At 41.3% G+C, this 18,250-nt stretch overlaps 3 protein-coding genes and 1 long non-coding RNA gene across 9 annotated transcripts in view; 2 read left to right on the plus strand and 2 right to left on the minus strand.

The window, feature by feature from the left end:
* Positions 1–18,250, minus strand: part of Tbc1d22 (TBC1 domain family member 22) — a 73,781-nt gene that overhangs the window by 18,839 nt on the left and 36,692 nt on the right. The window lies entirely within an intron of this gene.
* LOC117984877 (arginine/serine-rich coiled-coil protein 2-like) lies at positions 418–13,889 on the plus strand. Of its 6 annotated transcripts, XM_069500659.1 has the most exons (12): positions 593–647; positions 1,166–1,237; positions 3,264–3,327; positions 5,696–5,786; positions 6,328–6,584; positions 6,839–6,933; positions 7,626–7,721; positions 7,951–8,049; positions 8,233–8,330; positions 9,527–9,645; positions 10,286–10,433; positions 11,136–13,889. In XM_069500659.1, exons 3-12 carry the CDS (start codon positions 3,302–3,304, stop codon positions 11,460–11,462), a joined length of 1,356 nt encoding a protein of 451 aa, XP_069356760.1. In that variant the 5' UTR covers positions 593–647; positions 1,166–1,237; positions 3,264–3,301; the 3' UTR covers positions 11,463–13,889. The 6 variants fall into 6 exon arrangements, with proteins under 6 accessions (XP_069356765.1, XP_069356762.1, XP_069356764.1 ...); XM_069500664.1 differs by lacking the exon at positions 3,264–3,327 and having other exon boundaries at positions 418–647; positions 1,153–1,237; positions 11,136–11,424; XM_069500661.1 differs by lacking the exon at positions 3,264–3,327 and having other exon boundaries at positions 418–647; positions 11,136–11,424.
* Positions 13,893–16,782, plus strand: LOC117984874 (uncharacterized). The gene is made up of 2 exons (XM_034971537.2): positions 13,893–14,348; positions 15,675–16,782. The coding sequence occupies exons 1-2, from the start codon at positions 14,050–14,052 to the stop codon at positions 16,561–16,563; spliced, it is 1,188 nt and encodes a 395-aa protein (XP_034827428.1). The 5' UTR covers positions 13,893–14,049; the 3' UTR covers positions 16,564–16,782.
* LOC117984876 (uncharacterized) lies at positions 14,363–17,236 on the minus strand. Its single transcript, XR_011237092.1, has 2 exons — positions 17,098–17,236; positions 14,363–15,303 (listed from the first exon to the last, which is right to left on the minus strand). It is a non-coding gene; the product is annotated as an uncharacterized lncRNA (long non-coding RNA).

Consider the following 18,250-nt stretch of genomic DNA (forward strand, 5'->3'; position numbering starts at 1 on the left):
ATGGCGTGACGGTGCATGGTCTGCACCGTCTGCACTTTATTTGTAGGTGGTTGTATGTACCTATGTAGTTGGGCCATCGACACCCTAGTCACCATAGTCACCCTATTAATCTGTGGTAGTAGTACTTGCAAATTCTTTGAGTTGGGGTTCTTCTCCTTGGAGTAAATGTGTTCTGTGCCGTAGACTGAGTAAACCGCGTCTGAGATACCTAGCGATAGCAGGACGTAACGATGAATAACACGACAATATTATCCATAGAGATATTGTTTGGTTGTCAATATTTGTATTAAACCGATCAACAATATTTATATTAAACGTTTTTAGGGTTCCGTACCTCAAAAGGAAAAACGGAACCCTTCGTCTGTGATTGATAATAGTCTGTCCCATAGTCATACTCTATGGTCTGTCATATAGTGTGTTATCTATGGGTCTGTCCTCCATATTGTTTTTATTTATAAAAAAAATCAAAAAATTTGGATTGTGAATTTTGATCAAGAAATTAATTTGGTGTTGTGTAACATTCAAATAAACGAGAAATCGTTTACCTAATAATCATAATTTGAAAAACCTTTCCAATTATGGATTCTCTAGTTGGCTACGGAAGCGACGACGATGGAGAATCTGGTCGCTACGGATATCACTCATCGGTACGTACTTTCAACCTTAAATTTTTGTAATAATTATTGTCCAAGTGAATTGTACAATTAGTTCTGCTTAAATAGCAGGCATGCTAGCTTTTAATTTTAAACATTACAAAGTGATTTTATTTCGTTTAATTCCTCACCCTTTTGTGTATGGGTGCCATAAATTTTAATGTCTGCTTTTAGAGTCGGCACATCACAATTAACATTTTGGAATATTTTTCTCTTGTTGAGTCTAGATGCAGCTTTATTTTGTTGATTTATATTATTGAGATAATACTTAAGAATTTTGGTATAATTGTTGTAATAAAACTGCCCTCTTAGCACGAAAGTTGTAAATATAGCGTTAATGGATTTGTTACTGCAACTGCATTCTAGCCTGTAATGAGTGTCAGTCAATCCATAGATCGTGCTCGCTGCCCGGTAGCTGTCAACTGGTGCTAAGGGGGCAATATGTTTAGTGTTGTAAGTAAGAAACAGATATTAATCAGTGTTCTCTGCTTGACAATAGCCTGGTATTCTAGGGTGGCGGAGCAGGCGCCCGCCGCCGGGAGGATGACACTAACTACGACGACGTCAACATGGACATGAGCGAGGTGAGTCCTATCTGTTACACGTGTACACTACTAGACTAGCACTCGTGTATGTCAGGTGTAGAGCTGGGAGATACCCTGAATATTGAAAAGCAAGGGGTATTGTAAATTATAGATGTTCTTTGGTATTTAGTATTTACAGCAATTGCCAAGAATTGGGTATTTGCCTACTTTTGAATTTGATAAATATTATTACTTTATTATTTATTATAAACTAGGATAAAAATAATGACATACGCTGAGTTTTTTTTAAATCTACCAGATTTACAAAGTTACAGGCATTTTAATTTTGGAGTGGGAGGGTCTTCTATCCCTTTCTCGCAAAACGAAAATTTGTATGGAACCGCACGAAGCTACTATGGCATTAGTAGGTGTGACGTCAAACTGCTGTATCGCTATCTCTGTCTAATCAGAAATATTTAAATGTGTATAACTTTTTTGTTATTTGATCGATTTAATTAGTTTTTCAGTTTACGTCATTATTTTTATTCTAGTTTATAATAAAGTAATAAAAAAATTGTAGTCAAATCCCCTATTTTTTATTTAGGGTTGTTAGAAATGTTCTCAGATAAGTTATTTTTACTAACACAGATTTTCACTATTGTTAGTTAAATTATACTCTATATTCTACCTTGAACTATATTATATTCTAGGCTTCATCTTCCGCATGTCATACATCATACTAAAACCTTATTAAGGAGCCTTAGTACTCTGCCCCTTTGTATCAGAGAAAAGGTTTTAGCCCTTAAATGAGATATTAATAGGCTCTTACGACTACTCTTGTTTGATCCCACAATACAGGTCCTCTATACTTGAAACATAATATGTCAGGCATTTATGGCCCACAATAGGTTGCTAGGCAACTTTGTGAGTAAACATTCTTTATCCAAGTTAGCTCAAGTGTAGTTTGTGGCCCCTACCAGTAAAGTTAGGAACAAAGAATTACTAAAGTGTCATTAAAATGTTGTTTGTTTTAACTTTTTTTTAAGTATACAAAATAAAAAACAGTTTATATCTGTACTATATGTATAGAGGTAGATGCAGCTGACAAATCAAAAATATTTATAAAAGTTTAATTAAAATAATTTTTATTGTTTTTCATTTTATCATATAATTATAGGTTTTTTTAAAATTTTCAAATAGGCTTGGGCTTGACAACAATCATGCCCAATTAAAAGCAATGATGAGGTCTAGATTGGAGGCTAGAGCGCTCTTGCCTAGGAGATGCCTATTCACTCTAGCCTTGAAATGTTATCATCATGATCAACACATCGCCAGCTCACTGCAGAGCACAGGTCTCCTCTCAGAGAGGTTTCTGCCATATTCAACCATGCTGGCCATATGTGGATTGGTAGACTTCATACACCTTTGAAACATTATGGAGAGCTTTCAGGCATGCAGGTTTCCTCACGATATTTTCCTTCACCGTTAAAGCAAGTGATATTTAATTATTTAAAACACACATATCTCCGAAAAGTTAGAGGTGTGTGCCTGGGATCGAAACCCTGACTTCCGATTAGAAGGCGAACGTCCTAACCACTAGGCTATCAGAGCTTAGTTGTTGTTAAATGTTATACTTCAGTTCAATGTTTGGTTTCTATTCTGAAACAAAGTAACTTATCTGGCAATATTTCTCAGTAAAACTCCTTGAACTTGTGTTTGTTTGTGACAAGGGGACATTAGGCTTCCTGGGAGTTTATAGGCGAGGGTGCTCACTTATATTCTGGGGATATTTAAAGCATATTGTGATCACTAAAATTACTTCATATTTGATTCTGTACCAACTATATGTTATTATCAATTATTATACTTTAGTTTATACAAAGTATATTATAACACGGGACTCTGTATCTGTAGTTAAATATTATATTAAATAAATATACTTCAACAAGTAATAATATTAAATATCATATAAAATAAATTCATTTAAAAATAATTAAAACCACAAAAGCCATCTGTTTTCAACGATGATATTAACACTTTTATTATTTTATATGTTACCCATTTGTAAATTGACACAATACAAAAGTCAAATACTGCCCGCCGTGGTGTCCTGACGCGCGACCGATGCGGCCGTCCCTTACTGCTAGCATGTGAGTACGTAGCCTTAAGACGACACAGCGTCACAGACCAACTGTTCATATTGTATTAGTATTTAATGTGCTGGAGAGGTAACTAATATTACGGTTATCATTATTAACTACAAGTTACTTAAATATTCTATCAGTGGTTTATTACTTGTCCGCGACAGGTTGAGATGGTGATCGGGGTATGAGGCGGGGGGATGTCCCACAACCCGTGTTCCATCCCCGACTGCCATCTCGACCTGTCGCGTAGAGGATGGGCGTCCAACAAGATACCTCTCAGCTGTGTCTTGCTATTCTTGGGGCAGCATGAAAAACAATCAATGCAGTGCAATATAATATGAAGTCAACAACGATCTCTCCTAACATAGGATATGATCGAACAATATTTTTGTTTGTTCTTGTCCATACTTATATTATAAATGAAAAAGTGTGTCTGTTTGATTGTCTGCTAGCTTTTCACGGCCCACCTGTTTTGCAGATTTTGACGAAATTTGGTACAGAGATAGCTTACATCCTGGGGAAGGGCATAGGATACTTTTTCCCAGTAAATCGAGGAGATCCTTTGGGATTTTTAAAAACCTAAATCCACACAGACGAAGTCACGGGCATTATCTAGTTTCTAATGCAATTTTACAAAGGGCAGGTTCATTGAACTTGGATATTTAGCAAATTTGTTTTTCATTGCTGCAACATAATATAACATTTGTTCATTTTGGGGCAAAGTTGATGTACATGTATACACTACTATCATATGTTATATCTGTAATGTATTACATGTATTGTTTCCAGCTTATGGGCTTTTCAAATATATATTTTTTTGGGAGTTTGAGAATATCATAAAATATATATGTAGAAAAAGAAATAAATTACTTAAGCAAAAAATTTGTGCCTACTTTAAATTTATAAAATAAAATTTTAAAGGCACAATTTTTTTCTTTTTTAGGGTTCCGTACCTCAAAAGGAAAAACGGAACCCTTATAGGATCACTTTGTTGTCTGTCTGTCTGTCTGGCTCCTTCCCGTTGACCTAGAATCATGAAATTTGGCAGGTAGCTAGATCTTATAGCTGACATTTGGGGAAAAATCTGAAAACCGTGAATTTAGGGTAAGATCACACAAAAAAAATTAAATTGTGGTCATGAACAAATAATTAGTATTTTCAACTTTCAAAGTGAGTGACTATATCAAATGGGGTATCATATGAAAAGTCTTCACCTGTACATTCTAAAACAGGTTTTTATTTATTTTTATGCATCATAGTTTTTGAATTATCGTGCAAAATGTCGAAAAAATACGACTGTAGTACGGAACCCTAATTGCGCGAGCCTGACTCCGCACTTGGCCGGTTTTTTAATTTTTAAATCAAAAATTTGTGCCTTCTTTAATTTTATAAAATAAATTATTAAATTTTTTTCCATTTCAACTATAGCATCATAGCAAGCAGTTTGCAAATGTGTTTGGTAGAAACAAATATATAGTTGCTTACATACATAAAGTTACTGCAACTTCAATACAATTAATAAGAAATTGTATGAAATATTGTGTGAGAGCGAGAGGTACTGGCGTGGGTCATTGATATTGGTATCAATGGAGCGCATGAAGACATATTAAGGTCTTCGCACATTACACAGATTCGACGCGGATTCCACTCTGACTCTACTCACAATAAAGCATGGGAATGTGAGCTTTATTTCGTACTAGCTGATGCCCGCGATTTAGGTTTTTAAAAATCCCGTGGGAACTCTTTGATTTTCCGGAATAAAAAGTAGCCTATGTCACTCTCCAGGTCTTTAAATATACCCATGCAAAAAATCACGTCGATCCGTTGCACCGTTGCGGCGTGAGTGAAGGACAAACCAACAAACAAACACTTTCGCTTTTATAATAAGGGTAGTAATTGAAAGAAGTCTACGCGTCGCACACTTCTTTCAAAACGAAAATTCCGGAACACGATATAAAGCTCACGTTTCCATGCTTTACTGTGAGGCCAGTCGGAGAGGAATCCGCGTCGAGTCTGTGTAGTGTGCAAACACCTTTACTTGCTGTAAAACAGAAATGATGTATTACACAATTTTGGTAATTGCAAATGCACAACTCCAAGTTACTGCATATTCCCAAAAATTTTGCAAATCGGTCCAGAAACCTCGAAAAAATCGGTTTACATACATTTATAAAATTCAATGGAGTGAATTGAGAACCACCTCCTTTTTGGAAGTCGGTTAAATATCGGTAAAACTCGTTGAAATATAAATATGTAGTAATTTATATTTGGATGGTAAAGACCTAACTAAAGTCCGAAGGATGCTCCTGTAAGACGGTTCCATCGGTGCAACTCGTAGAACAGCAGAAGTGAAGGTGTGAATGCATTGCCGCAGGAGTCCCAGGGCGCCGAGTCGGAGCCCGAGCTGCCGCCCGCCGCGCCGCCCCCGCCGACGCAACCTGCCGCCGAACAACGGCGAGAGTCCAGTGAGTACAATCATAACGATGGGTGATTCGTTCCAATCCAACTATTCGATTGTTGTTATTATTCGATAACAATAGAATAAAAATTAAAAAATCGATTGTTTTCGTTGTTTAATTTTTAAAGCGTGTGTTTGGTTGGGACGAATGAGTCGAAAATTGAATGCTATTGCGCAATATTAATTTAGATTTTGGATTTATTCGTTCTATACTGTGCGCTTCGCATTCGTAGACGTAACAATCGAAAAATTTAACAATCTATTGTCGATTTTTATTCAATTGTTTCTTTGTGACGACGAATAAATCGACAGTCAATTTTTCGATACATTCGTTTTTTTGTTGCAAAAATGGCCCATCGCAATCTAAATCTTGAATTTATTATTTTTCCTTAAAACCACATTGAAACTGCTCAAGCCAGAAGCGAGGAAATCGGTACGCTACAGTGAGTTTTATCCTCACATTTTTGCTCTGCTTTAGCCTCTTGATGTAGTTTCCAACAATTCTGTGGTACAAATGCAAGTGTCATGTGTGTGTCCATGTTTATCAGATGACAACCGAGAACGCGATCGCTCTCGCTCGGCGGAGCGGCGCGGCGACAAGCGGCGAGACCGCGACCGCGACCGCGACCGGCCTCGCGAGCGGTCGCGCGACCGCAACTCTCGCGACCGCAACTCTCGCGACCGCAACTCTCGCGACCGCAACTCGCGCGAACGCCGTTCGCCGCGCAGGGACGAGCGCTACGGGCGCGGTCCGCGCCGCGGCCTGCTGGGCGACCACCCCGACGACCACAGGATTGACGCCCGGGTGAGACGATATGATGACCTGTCCCACAATTGGCCAGGCTTGAGTATTTAATCCTTAGACTTGTGCAAAGCGCCACATCACATCAGATTTGGCTATTGCAGGGCACGCTCAAGCTCTAATCTTACTCCCTGCAGTTTGTTGCGTCAGACTCGGACTGAGAACCCATAAATTGGGCTCCTAACGTAATACGCGATATGAAAGTGCCAGTTTGCGTTAAGGAGCCCTATTTATTGACTTGTGCACGTGTCCGGCAGGGCCCCATGCCGCTCCAGCCGCAGCCGCAGCCGCTGCTCCGCCAGCCCGCGCCCGGCGCGCGCGCGTCCGACGCCCGCGACGCCGTCTCGCCCAGGTAATAGATCGTGGATCTCCTTTCAGAGTGAGAAAGGTTTGCAATGGTTCACCACGCTGGTCAATACAGATTGGCAGACTTCACACACACCTTCAGGCACGCCAGTTCCTCACGATGTTTTCCTTCACCGTTACAGCAAGTGACAGGTATCTAAATGCTGAAAAATACCTATTATTATTTAATTAATATTGAATAGGAGGCTAATATCTTATCTGTATTCTATCACCACATTCTATATATATCATTCTATTTACCCACAGTAAATAGAATACAGAGTCAATATATTTTCTCATATATTGTCTGTACGGTTCCAGATATCTGAGTGCCAAAAGTTTCAGTCATCAAAACAACAAAATCAGTTGAATGTTTAAAACTAAGAACAATTATTTTCACAAGCACATCTTTTATTGTGATTTCTGCTATAATAAAGAAGTTCTTTTTTGGTGTAAAGACACACACAATGGATTTGTGCCGCGTCGAGCTCGACACTTACACTGAGGCCCCACGATGCGTTCCTGGTGCGTTGCGGCGCCGCACCGCTGTGGATGCCACTTCTGCAAGAAGTAAGGCGTAGCATGGTACAGCGACTTCTTTGTAGGATGACGCAGGCTTCACTGCTTCCGGCGAACAGACACCGTGTGCGTCGAGTCCGTGGCAAGTTAACAATAAAGGGGTTCCGTGACCATTTGCAGATTCATGGAGCAACGCGATCGTCGCGACAGAGACAGGGAGCGCGAGCGGGACAGGGACAGGGACAACCGGCCCAGCAGGCGCTCCGACGACGGACGGTGAGTGCGCGCTCAACTAGTAGTCCGCTCTGATCTGAGCAGACCGACATGTTGCAACTTCAGATTTGACTACTCATTTGTACTTTATTGTGTACTAGCTGATGCCCGCGACTCCATTCCCCGTCCGGGAAAAATCTAAGCTTTTTATAAAGCCTGTGTTAGTTGACGTTACCCGTGTTGAACACGAGCTGCGAGCATTATATAAACGAGGGTTGGTTGTCGGCTGCAGGGCGCCGGGCAGCGGCAGCGGCGGCGCCAGCAGCGGCGGCGCTGCGCGCGACCGGCCGCGCCCCTCCGCCGCCTTCCCGCCGCCGCCGCACCATGCCGGGTAATTACTGCCACCCTCCAATCCTCCCCATATGGCTTCACTTCTTAAATCGTTCCTAGGATACTAAGGATCAACCATCAATCCTACCAAAGGAAATCTGTTGCTCACTAAATCCCGTATTTTGCACTTTTTCGTACAGATGGGACTTATAATAATTGAGTGATTGTTGATATAATTCGGCAGGCCGAATGACAGGGAGCGGCGCGGCTCGCCGCCCTCGGGCGACTACAGGCCCTCCTCCTACAAGGTCAACAAGAAGCTGGAGGTCATGGAGAAGATGGGTACGTCCAACTAGCCGATACCCGCCACTTCGTCGCCGTGCTTTTACTTTAATCCCATGGGAACTCTGATTTTCCGGTATAATCCCGTCTCCGTGATGTAAGATAACTCTACCATATCAAAATCGGTTAAACGGATGAACCGTAAAATACTGCGTACCTAAATTAAGTAAGCGTAAGACACGTAAAAGTAATGATTTCCATTCCACTTGCCAAAACCGAATACAGTCAAAACAGATTTATAATACGTGCTTGTGATACAGACAATAAGAAATATCAAAATGTGGACCAACTCCAATATAAGTGCAGTGGGTCTGCTATCAAGAAATGAACACAAAACAAGGCTTGATAGCGTCTCGTCATGATTGTGTTTGTTACTAGAATTGGACTCCCTTACAAAATGTATATAAACTTAAATGTAAAACTTTACTGGCTCATTAGTCCAGGCAATGAAGCATTTTGGCTCGCAATTATTTCGTCCAGCATGGATTTACTTGAAATGTTCACAGAAGGTAGGGAATAGCTCAAGGATCATTTTCTTTATCATGCCGCTGTACGCTAGAGCCTTGGGGGTGGTTGCCACCCCATCTCGGGGGTGGATTTTTTTATTACATTTTAACTATAAGAATCGACGGAAAAAGTAATTCTAAGAACAAAATGTTCTATACGTTTTTTTCGTAAAAGTTATATTTTTTGAGTTATTCGAAGTTGAAAGTAACAGTTTTTTTGACGAAAAATTGACCTTTTTAAGTGGTTTTTTGCGAATAACTCTAAAAATATGCATTTTATCAAAAAAAGTGGAAAAAGCTAAATTTTAGCTTTTAAAAAATCAAAAACAATGCTTTTTTATAATTTTCTACAACAAATACGAACTTAGATACAGCAAATTAATGCTTAGCTATTTTCGTCAATTGGAAGATTTAAAGCGAAATAACGAGAAAAATTTGCATTTTTCAAAGAAAGCTCATAGAATCTTTTTTAAAGTATTTAATTAGAGCTTTCAAACAAACAAGAAAAAAATGTCTCTAGCATGAAAATTGATCGACTTATGATCAAAATAAGATCGATCAAGAGACGAAAAAATTGCGAGGTTTTACCATTTTTCTAGCTTCATTTCCTGGACTATATGTAATAGCCTCTTGAACTAGCTTTACTTACATGAGTATGCTGTACTGTATGAGGGTACTGTGGTGCGGCAGGTCTGCAGATCAAGACGCCCGACGGCTCGATGGCGACGGCGCGGCAGCTGCGCGCGGCCGCGGCGCCGGCGGGCGCGCAGGCCGCCTACGCCGTACAATCGCACCGCGCGCTCGACCAGGTGAGCCCCACGCCGCACGGCGACACGTGGTAGCCATGGTCGATTCATTCGAATAACAGTTGAACAATCGAAAACCAATCGATTGTTTTCGATTGTTCAAATGTTACTTAGCGCGCGGGTCTGGGACGCAGGAATCGAAAATCGAATGCAATTGCGCAATTGAACTAGGTTTTTGATGTATGTATTTGGTCCGTTGGACCGTGCACTTCGCATTCGTAAACTTAACAATCGAATGAATTGAACAATCGATTGTTATCGATTCGTGCGATTCTTTTTAATAACAATCGCTCATTGCTACCACAGAGTAGCCATCTACGCATATTATCACAAAAGCTTACTACCTTACAAGTGTAAAAGACTGCATTTAAATAAATTGTGACTTGTTCAAAGAATATATAAAGATAAAAAATCTTGTTCTAGGCGTATTGCATATTTAACCGACTTCAAAAAATAAGAAGGTTCTCAATTCGTCTGAATCTGGTTTTAAAGCAAGTGTGTAGACAGACGTAAAGGGTTCGTATACGGGCACAAGTGAAGTTATTCCTCAATAGCTTTGTGTTAACTTGTGGCTGGATATGTTTACTGTCGGACGAACTCCACGGACGGCTCCAGGATATATGTATGTAATGTTGCGTGGCAGGTGCAGAAGCGCAAGCTGCTGTGGGGCAACAAGGCGGCGGGCGCGGCCGAGGCCGAAGCCGCCAAGTGGACGGGCGCGCGCTTCGCGCAGGACTCGGACGGCAAGCAGGTCTCCAAGTTCATGCGTCTCATGGGCATCAAAGATCCAGGTCCATTTTCTCCTTGTATTTTTATTAGTGGCCTACGATTGCAATCTCACCTGGTGGTAAGTGATGGTGCATACTACGATGGAAAGGGTATGGCAGTTTTATTACACCCAACCCTTTCGGTTTCTATACGGCATCGTAACGGAACGCTAAATCGCTTGTCGACACAGCTTTACCGGTAACTAGACAATTAAATTTAGAAATTATGCAGTGTTAAATTGGTCGTGCCAGGAATGGAACCCGAGACCTCCCACTTCTGTGCTACATATAATGTCTCTATGCTACTGTCCCTAGAGCCGAATCTCCAAGTTGTCCTAAGGGCTGGCTCGGCGAGCACACACCGGGAAGACAAGGCGATCTTGCGCCGCCGCCATCCAGCAGGTCCCTGCGACTCGTCTGATGTCGTCCATCCATCTAGTGGGGGGTTGCTATTCCAGCACCTTGGGACCCCAATGTCTCGGTTGTACGAACTGTGTGGCCTGTCCGTTGCCACTTCAGCTTCGCAACCCGTTAAGTTAAATGTCGGTTACTCTAGTTCTCCTACGGATCTCCTCATTTCCTCATTGATCACGTAGAGAAACTCCGCACATAGCTCTCTCCATCGCCCGCTGAGTGACTCTCAGCTATCTTATGAGGCCCATAGTTAGCGACCATGTCTCGGATATATCAGGTTTCAATACTTATTTTAAATATTTCTTTGTACAGCGGCTGTCAAGGCTGACACGGTGGACGCCACGCAGGACCCCAACAAGAAGCAGGAGGAGCTGTTCCAGGCCATGCAGGCGCAGTACGAGGTCGCGCGCGCCACCACGCACACCATGCGGGGGGTCGGCCTGGGCTTCCAGCGGGGGAACTTCTAGAGTACCCCTACCCGCTGCGGTCTGCAAGGCTGACACGGTGGACGCCACGCAGGACCCCAACAAGAAGCAGGAGGAGCTGTTCCAGGCCATGCAGGCGCAGTACGAGGTCGCGCGCGCCACCACGCACACCATGCGGGGGGTCGGCCTGGGCTTCCAGCGGGGGAACTTCTAGAGTACCCCTACCCGCTGCGGTCTGCAAGGCTGACACGGTGGACGCCACGCAGGACCCCAACAAGAAGCAGGAGGAGCTGTTCCAGGCCATGCAGGCGCAGTACGAGGTCGCGCGCGCCACCACGCACACCATGCGGGGGGTCGGCCTGGGCTTCCAGCGGGGGAACTTCTAGAGTACCCCTACCCGCTGCGGTCTGCAAGGCTGACACGGTGGACGCCACGCAGGACCCCAACAAGAAGCAGGAGGAGCTGTTCCAGGCCATGCAGGCGCAGTACGAGGTCGCGCGCGCCACCACGCACACCATGCGTGGGGTCGGCCTGGGCTTCCAGCGGGGGAACTTCTAGAGTACCCCTACCCGCTGCGGTCTGCAAGGCTGACACGGTGGACGCCACGCAGGACCCCAACAAGAAGCAGGAGGAGCTGTTCCAGGCCATGCAGGCGCAGTACGAGGTCGCGCGCGCCACCACGCACACCATACGGGGGGTCGGCCTGGGCTTCCAGCGGGGGAACTTCTAGAGTACCCCTACCCGCTGCGGTCTGCAAGGCTGACACGGTGGACGCCACGCAGGACCCCAACAAGAAGCAGGAGGAGCTGTTCCAGGCCATGCAGGCGCAGTACGAGGTCGCGCGCGCCACCACGCACACCATGCGTGGGGTCGGCCTGGGCTTCCAGCGGGGGAACTTCTAGAGTACCCCTACCCGCTGCGGTCTGCAAGGCTGACACGGTGGACGCCACGCAGGACCCCAACAAGAAGCAGGAGGAGCTGTTCCAGGCCATGCAGGCGCAGTACGAGGTCGCGCGCGCCACCACGCACACCATGCGGGGGGTCGGCCTGGGCTTCCAGCGGGGGAACTTCTAGAGTACCCCTACCCGCTGCGGTCTACACTGGCAGCCAGGTGTTAGCGTTCCGGTACGATCACCATCATGGTCAACCCACTACCGAGCACGGGTCTCCTCTCAGAATTGTTATGGCAGACTTCACACACCTTTGAGAACATTATGGACAACTCGGAGGCATGCAGGTTTTCTCACGATGTTCTCCTTCACCGTTAAAGCGAATGATATTGTGCCCGGGACCGAACCCGCGACCTCCCGAATAGAACATGTTAACCACTAGGCTATCGCCGCTCACTCGGAATGACAGTGGCGCAGGACTATCGGTTGATAATGATAATGATTATCTACTATAAATTTTAATTTCGCAAAGTAATACCTAAAGACTGTAGAGCTATGAAGTAACTCGACATCGAAGATCGTTTTCGTAAACTTAAAGCTCGTACTAGGACTAAAGAGCTAATGTTTCTTTTACTGAATGTATAGTACGCGACAGGTCCAGATGGCAACAGGGATGCGGGGTTGGGGGCGCGGGGCGCGGGGGCAATGCGGGTGTGCCTGACGTCTTCACCCTATTGCCATCTCGACCTGTCGTGGACTACGTGTGTGTATTTATGTTGTTATGTGGGCTTCCAACATGCGCGATTATTTGGAACTATCAAATAATGGAGCCAGCTGTGTGTTAGGTTGGTGAAGTGTGTGTATATGATATATAGACTGACATGCATGTGGCATGTCGCATGTCGCGTGTCGAACGTCCGAACTATTTCTTACCTAGTTGTAATGATAACTTTATTGTATGAACGATTATTTTGTGTACATGTCTAAGATACTTTTGTTAAGTGTGTGATATATAGCGATTCTAAAATTTATATAATTATGTTTTCATAGTTGCCTGTCACTTTGAAATGTCAGTTTGTAAATACAAATTTTTCTTAACTATAGGTACATAACTAAATAGGTACTAGTTTATCCGTCGTAAAGGCGTCTTGTTTTTTTTTAAATTTCATTAAAGCACCCCTATTACGAGAGTAAATCTTCAAATCTCGTCAAGTTTCGATTACATTAATTTTTTAATGTATAAAACCTCGTCGTCGAACCTCGAAATAAGCTTAAAATCATTAAAATCATTACATTAATTTTTACCTGTGAATTCATACTAATATTATTAAAGCGAAAGTGTTTGTAAGTGCAGTATGTCTGTCTCACCCCATCTGATTAACTGATTTTGATGAAATTGGTACAGAGATAGCTTGCATCTCAGGAAGGGCTATAGGCTACTTAGAAAATCTTAAGAGTTCCTATGGAAGTTGTAGAAAACCTAAATCCACGCAGATGTCAGTGACGCATCAATATTTCATGAAGTTTTTGCTAAAGAAATTGAAATCTTATTTAGTTTTGGAATACTGTCAAAACTTGGTACTAGGGGTGCAGCAGTTTTGTTAGCAAAAGTAATTTTGGTTACATATGTATTTCTAAAACAAAATATATGATTAATTAAAGCTTTGTGTGATATGAGCGCTCTCAAGAGTTGTAAATCATTGTTGTAAAAGTATTGAACGTTGCCTCGCTCGTAGTCAGTGTTTATTTTCCTATAGGGCCGAAACACATAACGCAAACTGCTTATTTTTGCGGCGCCGCAACGCCAAAATCGGCAGTTGCGTTGCCGCGTTGCGGCGTCGCGAAACAGGGCATTATGGTAGGGCAACCATTTTCTCGTGATTTTTGAGTGTGGATAGACGTCTCTCTGCGATGGATCGTAATAAACTTATTGCTTATTTGTTATTAAGAAGACATTATTCTATCTTAAAAATACGGCAAAGAAGATACTGGATACATCCATTAAGTAAGGGTATGAATCCAAATGGCGAGTTCTTTTCTAAAAAATACGAAGCATTAAAGATAGACGAAAAAAAATTTGTTGCCTACTTTAGAATGAGTATATCATCATTTGAAGAGCTATTAAGCGAGTTATCAAAATATATACAGAAGAAAAAAAATAAAGGAAGAAAACCAGTTACTGCTTTGGAAATGCTGGGCTTAACTTTAAGGTAAAACAAATAGGTTTCTTATTTTTTTTTATTGATGTTTATGGCACTCGGAATCAAATGTTTAGTTTTATTTGTACCCCTGGCTTTATACACCTGTGGTACTAGCGGGGTGTCGATAAAAATTTTGCATCACTAGTGTTCATGGTTTGGGGGTACCTAGTGGTACAAAGCCAGGTTCAAATGAAACAAGACAGAATCAAATTAAGCTTTTTGCATTATACAATTTTCTTACTTTAAGAATACTTTAATAGGCCTTAAAAAATGTAATGATCAATTTAAGAAAAATCAAACTCCTCATCTTGTGAAACATAGGAAGTAGCTGACGTTTCGTCCAGTAAAAATGGTGAATTTATTGGACGTTGTTGGTTTGATGATGAGGTAGTCCTCTGTTCAGTAATCGAACTTCCAGGAGTAGAAGTGTGGTAGCCACTCTGAACCGTATTATCGTATCTCATAGTTGAATATCCTTGATTGTAACCCTGATGCTGATATTCTTGATTATAGCCGTGATGTGTATTTTGATGAATTGAAGGTTGAAGAATGTCGGTTAATATTTGAAGCACCCGACTTTGAAATATCAATGTTTGATTCTCATTTAACGATTGTAGAGATGGTAAAATCCCCTTGAAAAAATGCAAATGTCTATTCTCCGGTGTTTTTAATATTGCCAATAAATCTTCTTCAATATCATCCTTATCATCTGCCTTTCGTTTTCGTGGTTGACTTTTATAACGAGGCAATGCCGTTATTTCATTCTCAATATCTCCTTCCGCTACGCATAAACTGGAATCAGTTGCATTTTGTGAAACCTTTTTCAAAAACTGTAATTGTTTATTCAAGTGATATTCTTTAATTTTTGCAGCTCCAGCTCCTGATCGATTGGCATCTTTTAGTTTTTTTTGATATTTAGCAAAATTATCTTTTATGGCCTTCCACTTCTTGACTAAATCATTACCTGCAACAAAAAACTTCACAAGTGAAAAATAGTAATAAAGACTAAAATTCCCTAGATTCCATTTATACTACATATAAAATTTGATATAACTTTCATAAGTACTTTCGGTCCATCCAATTTCATATAAATGGCTGGCCGCCGAAAAAGAATAATTTTCTGCTTTTTCTTGACTTAGGCAAGTTAAAAACTGATTGACTTTGCCTAGAACAACCATAATGTAAAATATTTATTGAGTACTTCTTTGAAAAACTACCTGTCTATCTTTGAAAATCTATTCCTTTAGCAACACTATTACCTGCGCGGTTTGAGTTTGATTATACCTACATTTGTATTATTTTATTATTTGCCTACTAATTATTATTTCATTTTAGATTTCTAGCAACCGGCAGTGACTTTAAAACCATGCATACGAATTACTTCCGAGGAGCAAGTACAATAGCAAAAATTGTAAGGACAGTTTGTCGCGCCATATGGAAACATCTATCAAGTCAAAATATACCTCCTATAACAAAACAGGTTCTAGAAGATGTCGCTATTGAGTTTGACAAGAAAGCAAATTTTCCTAACTGCATAGGAGCTCTTGATGGTAAACATGTCCGTATTACATGTCCTGCGCACAGTGGATCACTGTTTTACAATTATAAGGGCTATAATTCAATAGTTTTATTAGCTCTTGTAGATTCTAGATATAGATTCATTTTTGTCGATATAGGAGCGTATGGCAAGGAAAGTGACTCCACCGTTTTCCAGAACTCTAAACTTTATGATTTGATTATGACACGCAAATTACCTATTCCTGTACCAAAGCCTTTACCAGGTTCTCAAAATGAAACTCCATTTGTTTTTGTAGGAGATGAAGCATTCTCAATTTCGAATAACGTCATGCGCCCTTACTCAGGAAAACATTTGTCGGTACAACAAAGAGTTTACAATTATCGACTGAGTCGTGCCCGAAGATATGTCGAGTGCGCTTTTGGCATCCTAGCCAATAAATGGCGCATATTTCATCGATCTATGAATGTGCAATACGAATTTGCGACAGACATTATCAAGGCATGTTGTGTAATGCACAACTTTGTTTTGAATCGAGATGGAGTACAAGCGACCGATGACATTATCTTTGATGATTCTGATCTGCAAATGTTGCATTTGCCCACAGCAAATGAAAATAATTTAAGCCCACATCTAATACGGAATGATTTTTGTAATTACTTTTCCAGTGATGTTGGCGCCCTAAGTTGGCAATTAAACAAAATATGAATGTTCGTATACCTACTCAGTTCAAAATACAAATAATACCTTAATACATTTGATTCAAACTATTTAACATGTTGTGAACAAACATAAAAAAGCATATATACGGTCGAACTGAGTAACCTCTTCCTTTTTTGAAGTCGGTTAAAAATGTGTATTTTATTTCTTTTCTTTCATTATTAATTATTTCACTGTTAAAATTTTCAATAAATGTGATTTACTTTTGTAAGATGTTTTATTTCTTATCTATGTACTTTTGAATAGTTTTGAATCAAGTGTCCACTCTACGACTATAAATGTTACTCTATGCACAAGAAACGTTTGAAGTGCAACCATTAAAATTATAGCTATCTCTTTCAATTGCGTTTTATTTCATATCTTTTGGTTTGCTAATCAGTAAAACTTGCAAATGTGTGCAGTTTTGGATTGCTGGGAGGTAATGATTTAAACACAGGAACAGATTTAAAACGTAAATTACTATGAACGTAACTTATCTTTAGTTTAAAATATCATTGCCTAAGACTATATGTTACTACTTACCCAGTTTTGATTTTTCGGTTGAGTTTTTTTCCTTGTAATCAACATAAACGATCTCACAAATGCTTTTCCATGCTTCTTGTTTTATAAATTTGTCTTTATAGGTTTCGTCACTAGTATCCCACAAACAACGGTGTTCCTGAACCGAAGATATAAACAGATCGACGTCAACGTCAGACATTTTAATTTTAAAACTGCTTCTCGGTTGACACGTGTTGTTTGCAAGAGTGTTAGAAACAAACTGCATCCTTGTCAACAAGTATGACGTCATAACGCTGGAATTCACGTCGTGCGTTGCGGCGCCGCACCGCTATAGCGCACTGCCGATTTCAGCGGCGCGGCGCCGCAACGCGCTTATGTGTTTCGGCCCATAGTTGGTAAGTTTGCTCCATAAGTACCACTCATTTATGCTAACTAGCAAAGTTCACTACTTTTGCATTGTGTATAAAAATTAAATAAATATTAAAACCATTTTTGTATTTTTATTAATAGCTATTCTTACCCAAACCAACGAACCTTTCGCAAGGCTTTATTTAGGCTATATATAGTACGCGTCAGATCGAGATGGCAATTGGGGTATGAGGCGGGAGGACACCGCGCTATCCCGTACCGCGTTAGTGCGGGGCGTCCCCACCTAGTTGCGATGAGTGCACTGTGCAGCATGGTGGTGGTCCTGCCCTGACCACCTGGGACTCCCGAGTTAGGGGAACTCCGGCCTGTCGTCGCTCTACAGTGAAACCGGCGGGTAACTTTAGAAACGCGATCACCGCCTATGGCCTATTCCATTCCATAATAGAAACTTGCCAACTGTTGAATTATAAATAATATCTGTCCCGGCTGTACTCACGTGTTTAGTCGACGTTCACTCACGCTAAAACTGTTGAATTTATTGATCGCATACTTCAGCATACTTACACAGTTAGTCTGATCCGCCATACGCTTACGCCTTATAGGTTTAAAATTTCTATCGATTATTCGATTTACGATTTTATAATCGTTCACTTACAAGATTCATCTGCTCCCAGCCTAAGTCTGCCTAAGTATAATGTCAGTTTTGTTTTAAGTTATTCATCTGTGGTTAACTCCATAGACAAAAATAGCATAGAGTAAAGTAATACACTGAAAAATAGGCAGGAAAGATAGGTATTTGTGACAA

Source organism: Maniola hyperantus, chromosome 9 (genome assembly GCF_902806685.2).
Source record: "Maniola hyperantus chromosome 9, iAphHyp1.2, whole genome shotgun sequence".
NCBI classification, from domain to species: domain Eukaryota; kingdom Metazoa; phylum Arthropoda; class Insecta; order Lepidoptera; family Nymphalidae; genus Maniola; species Maniola hyperantus.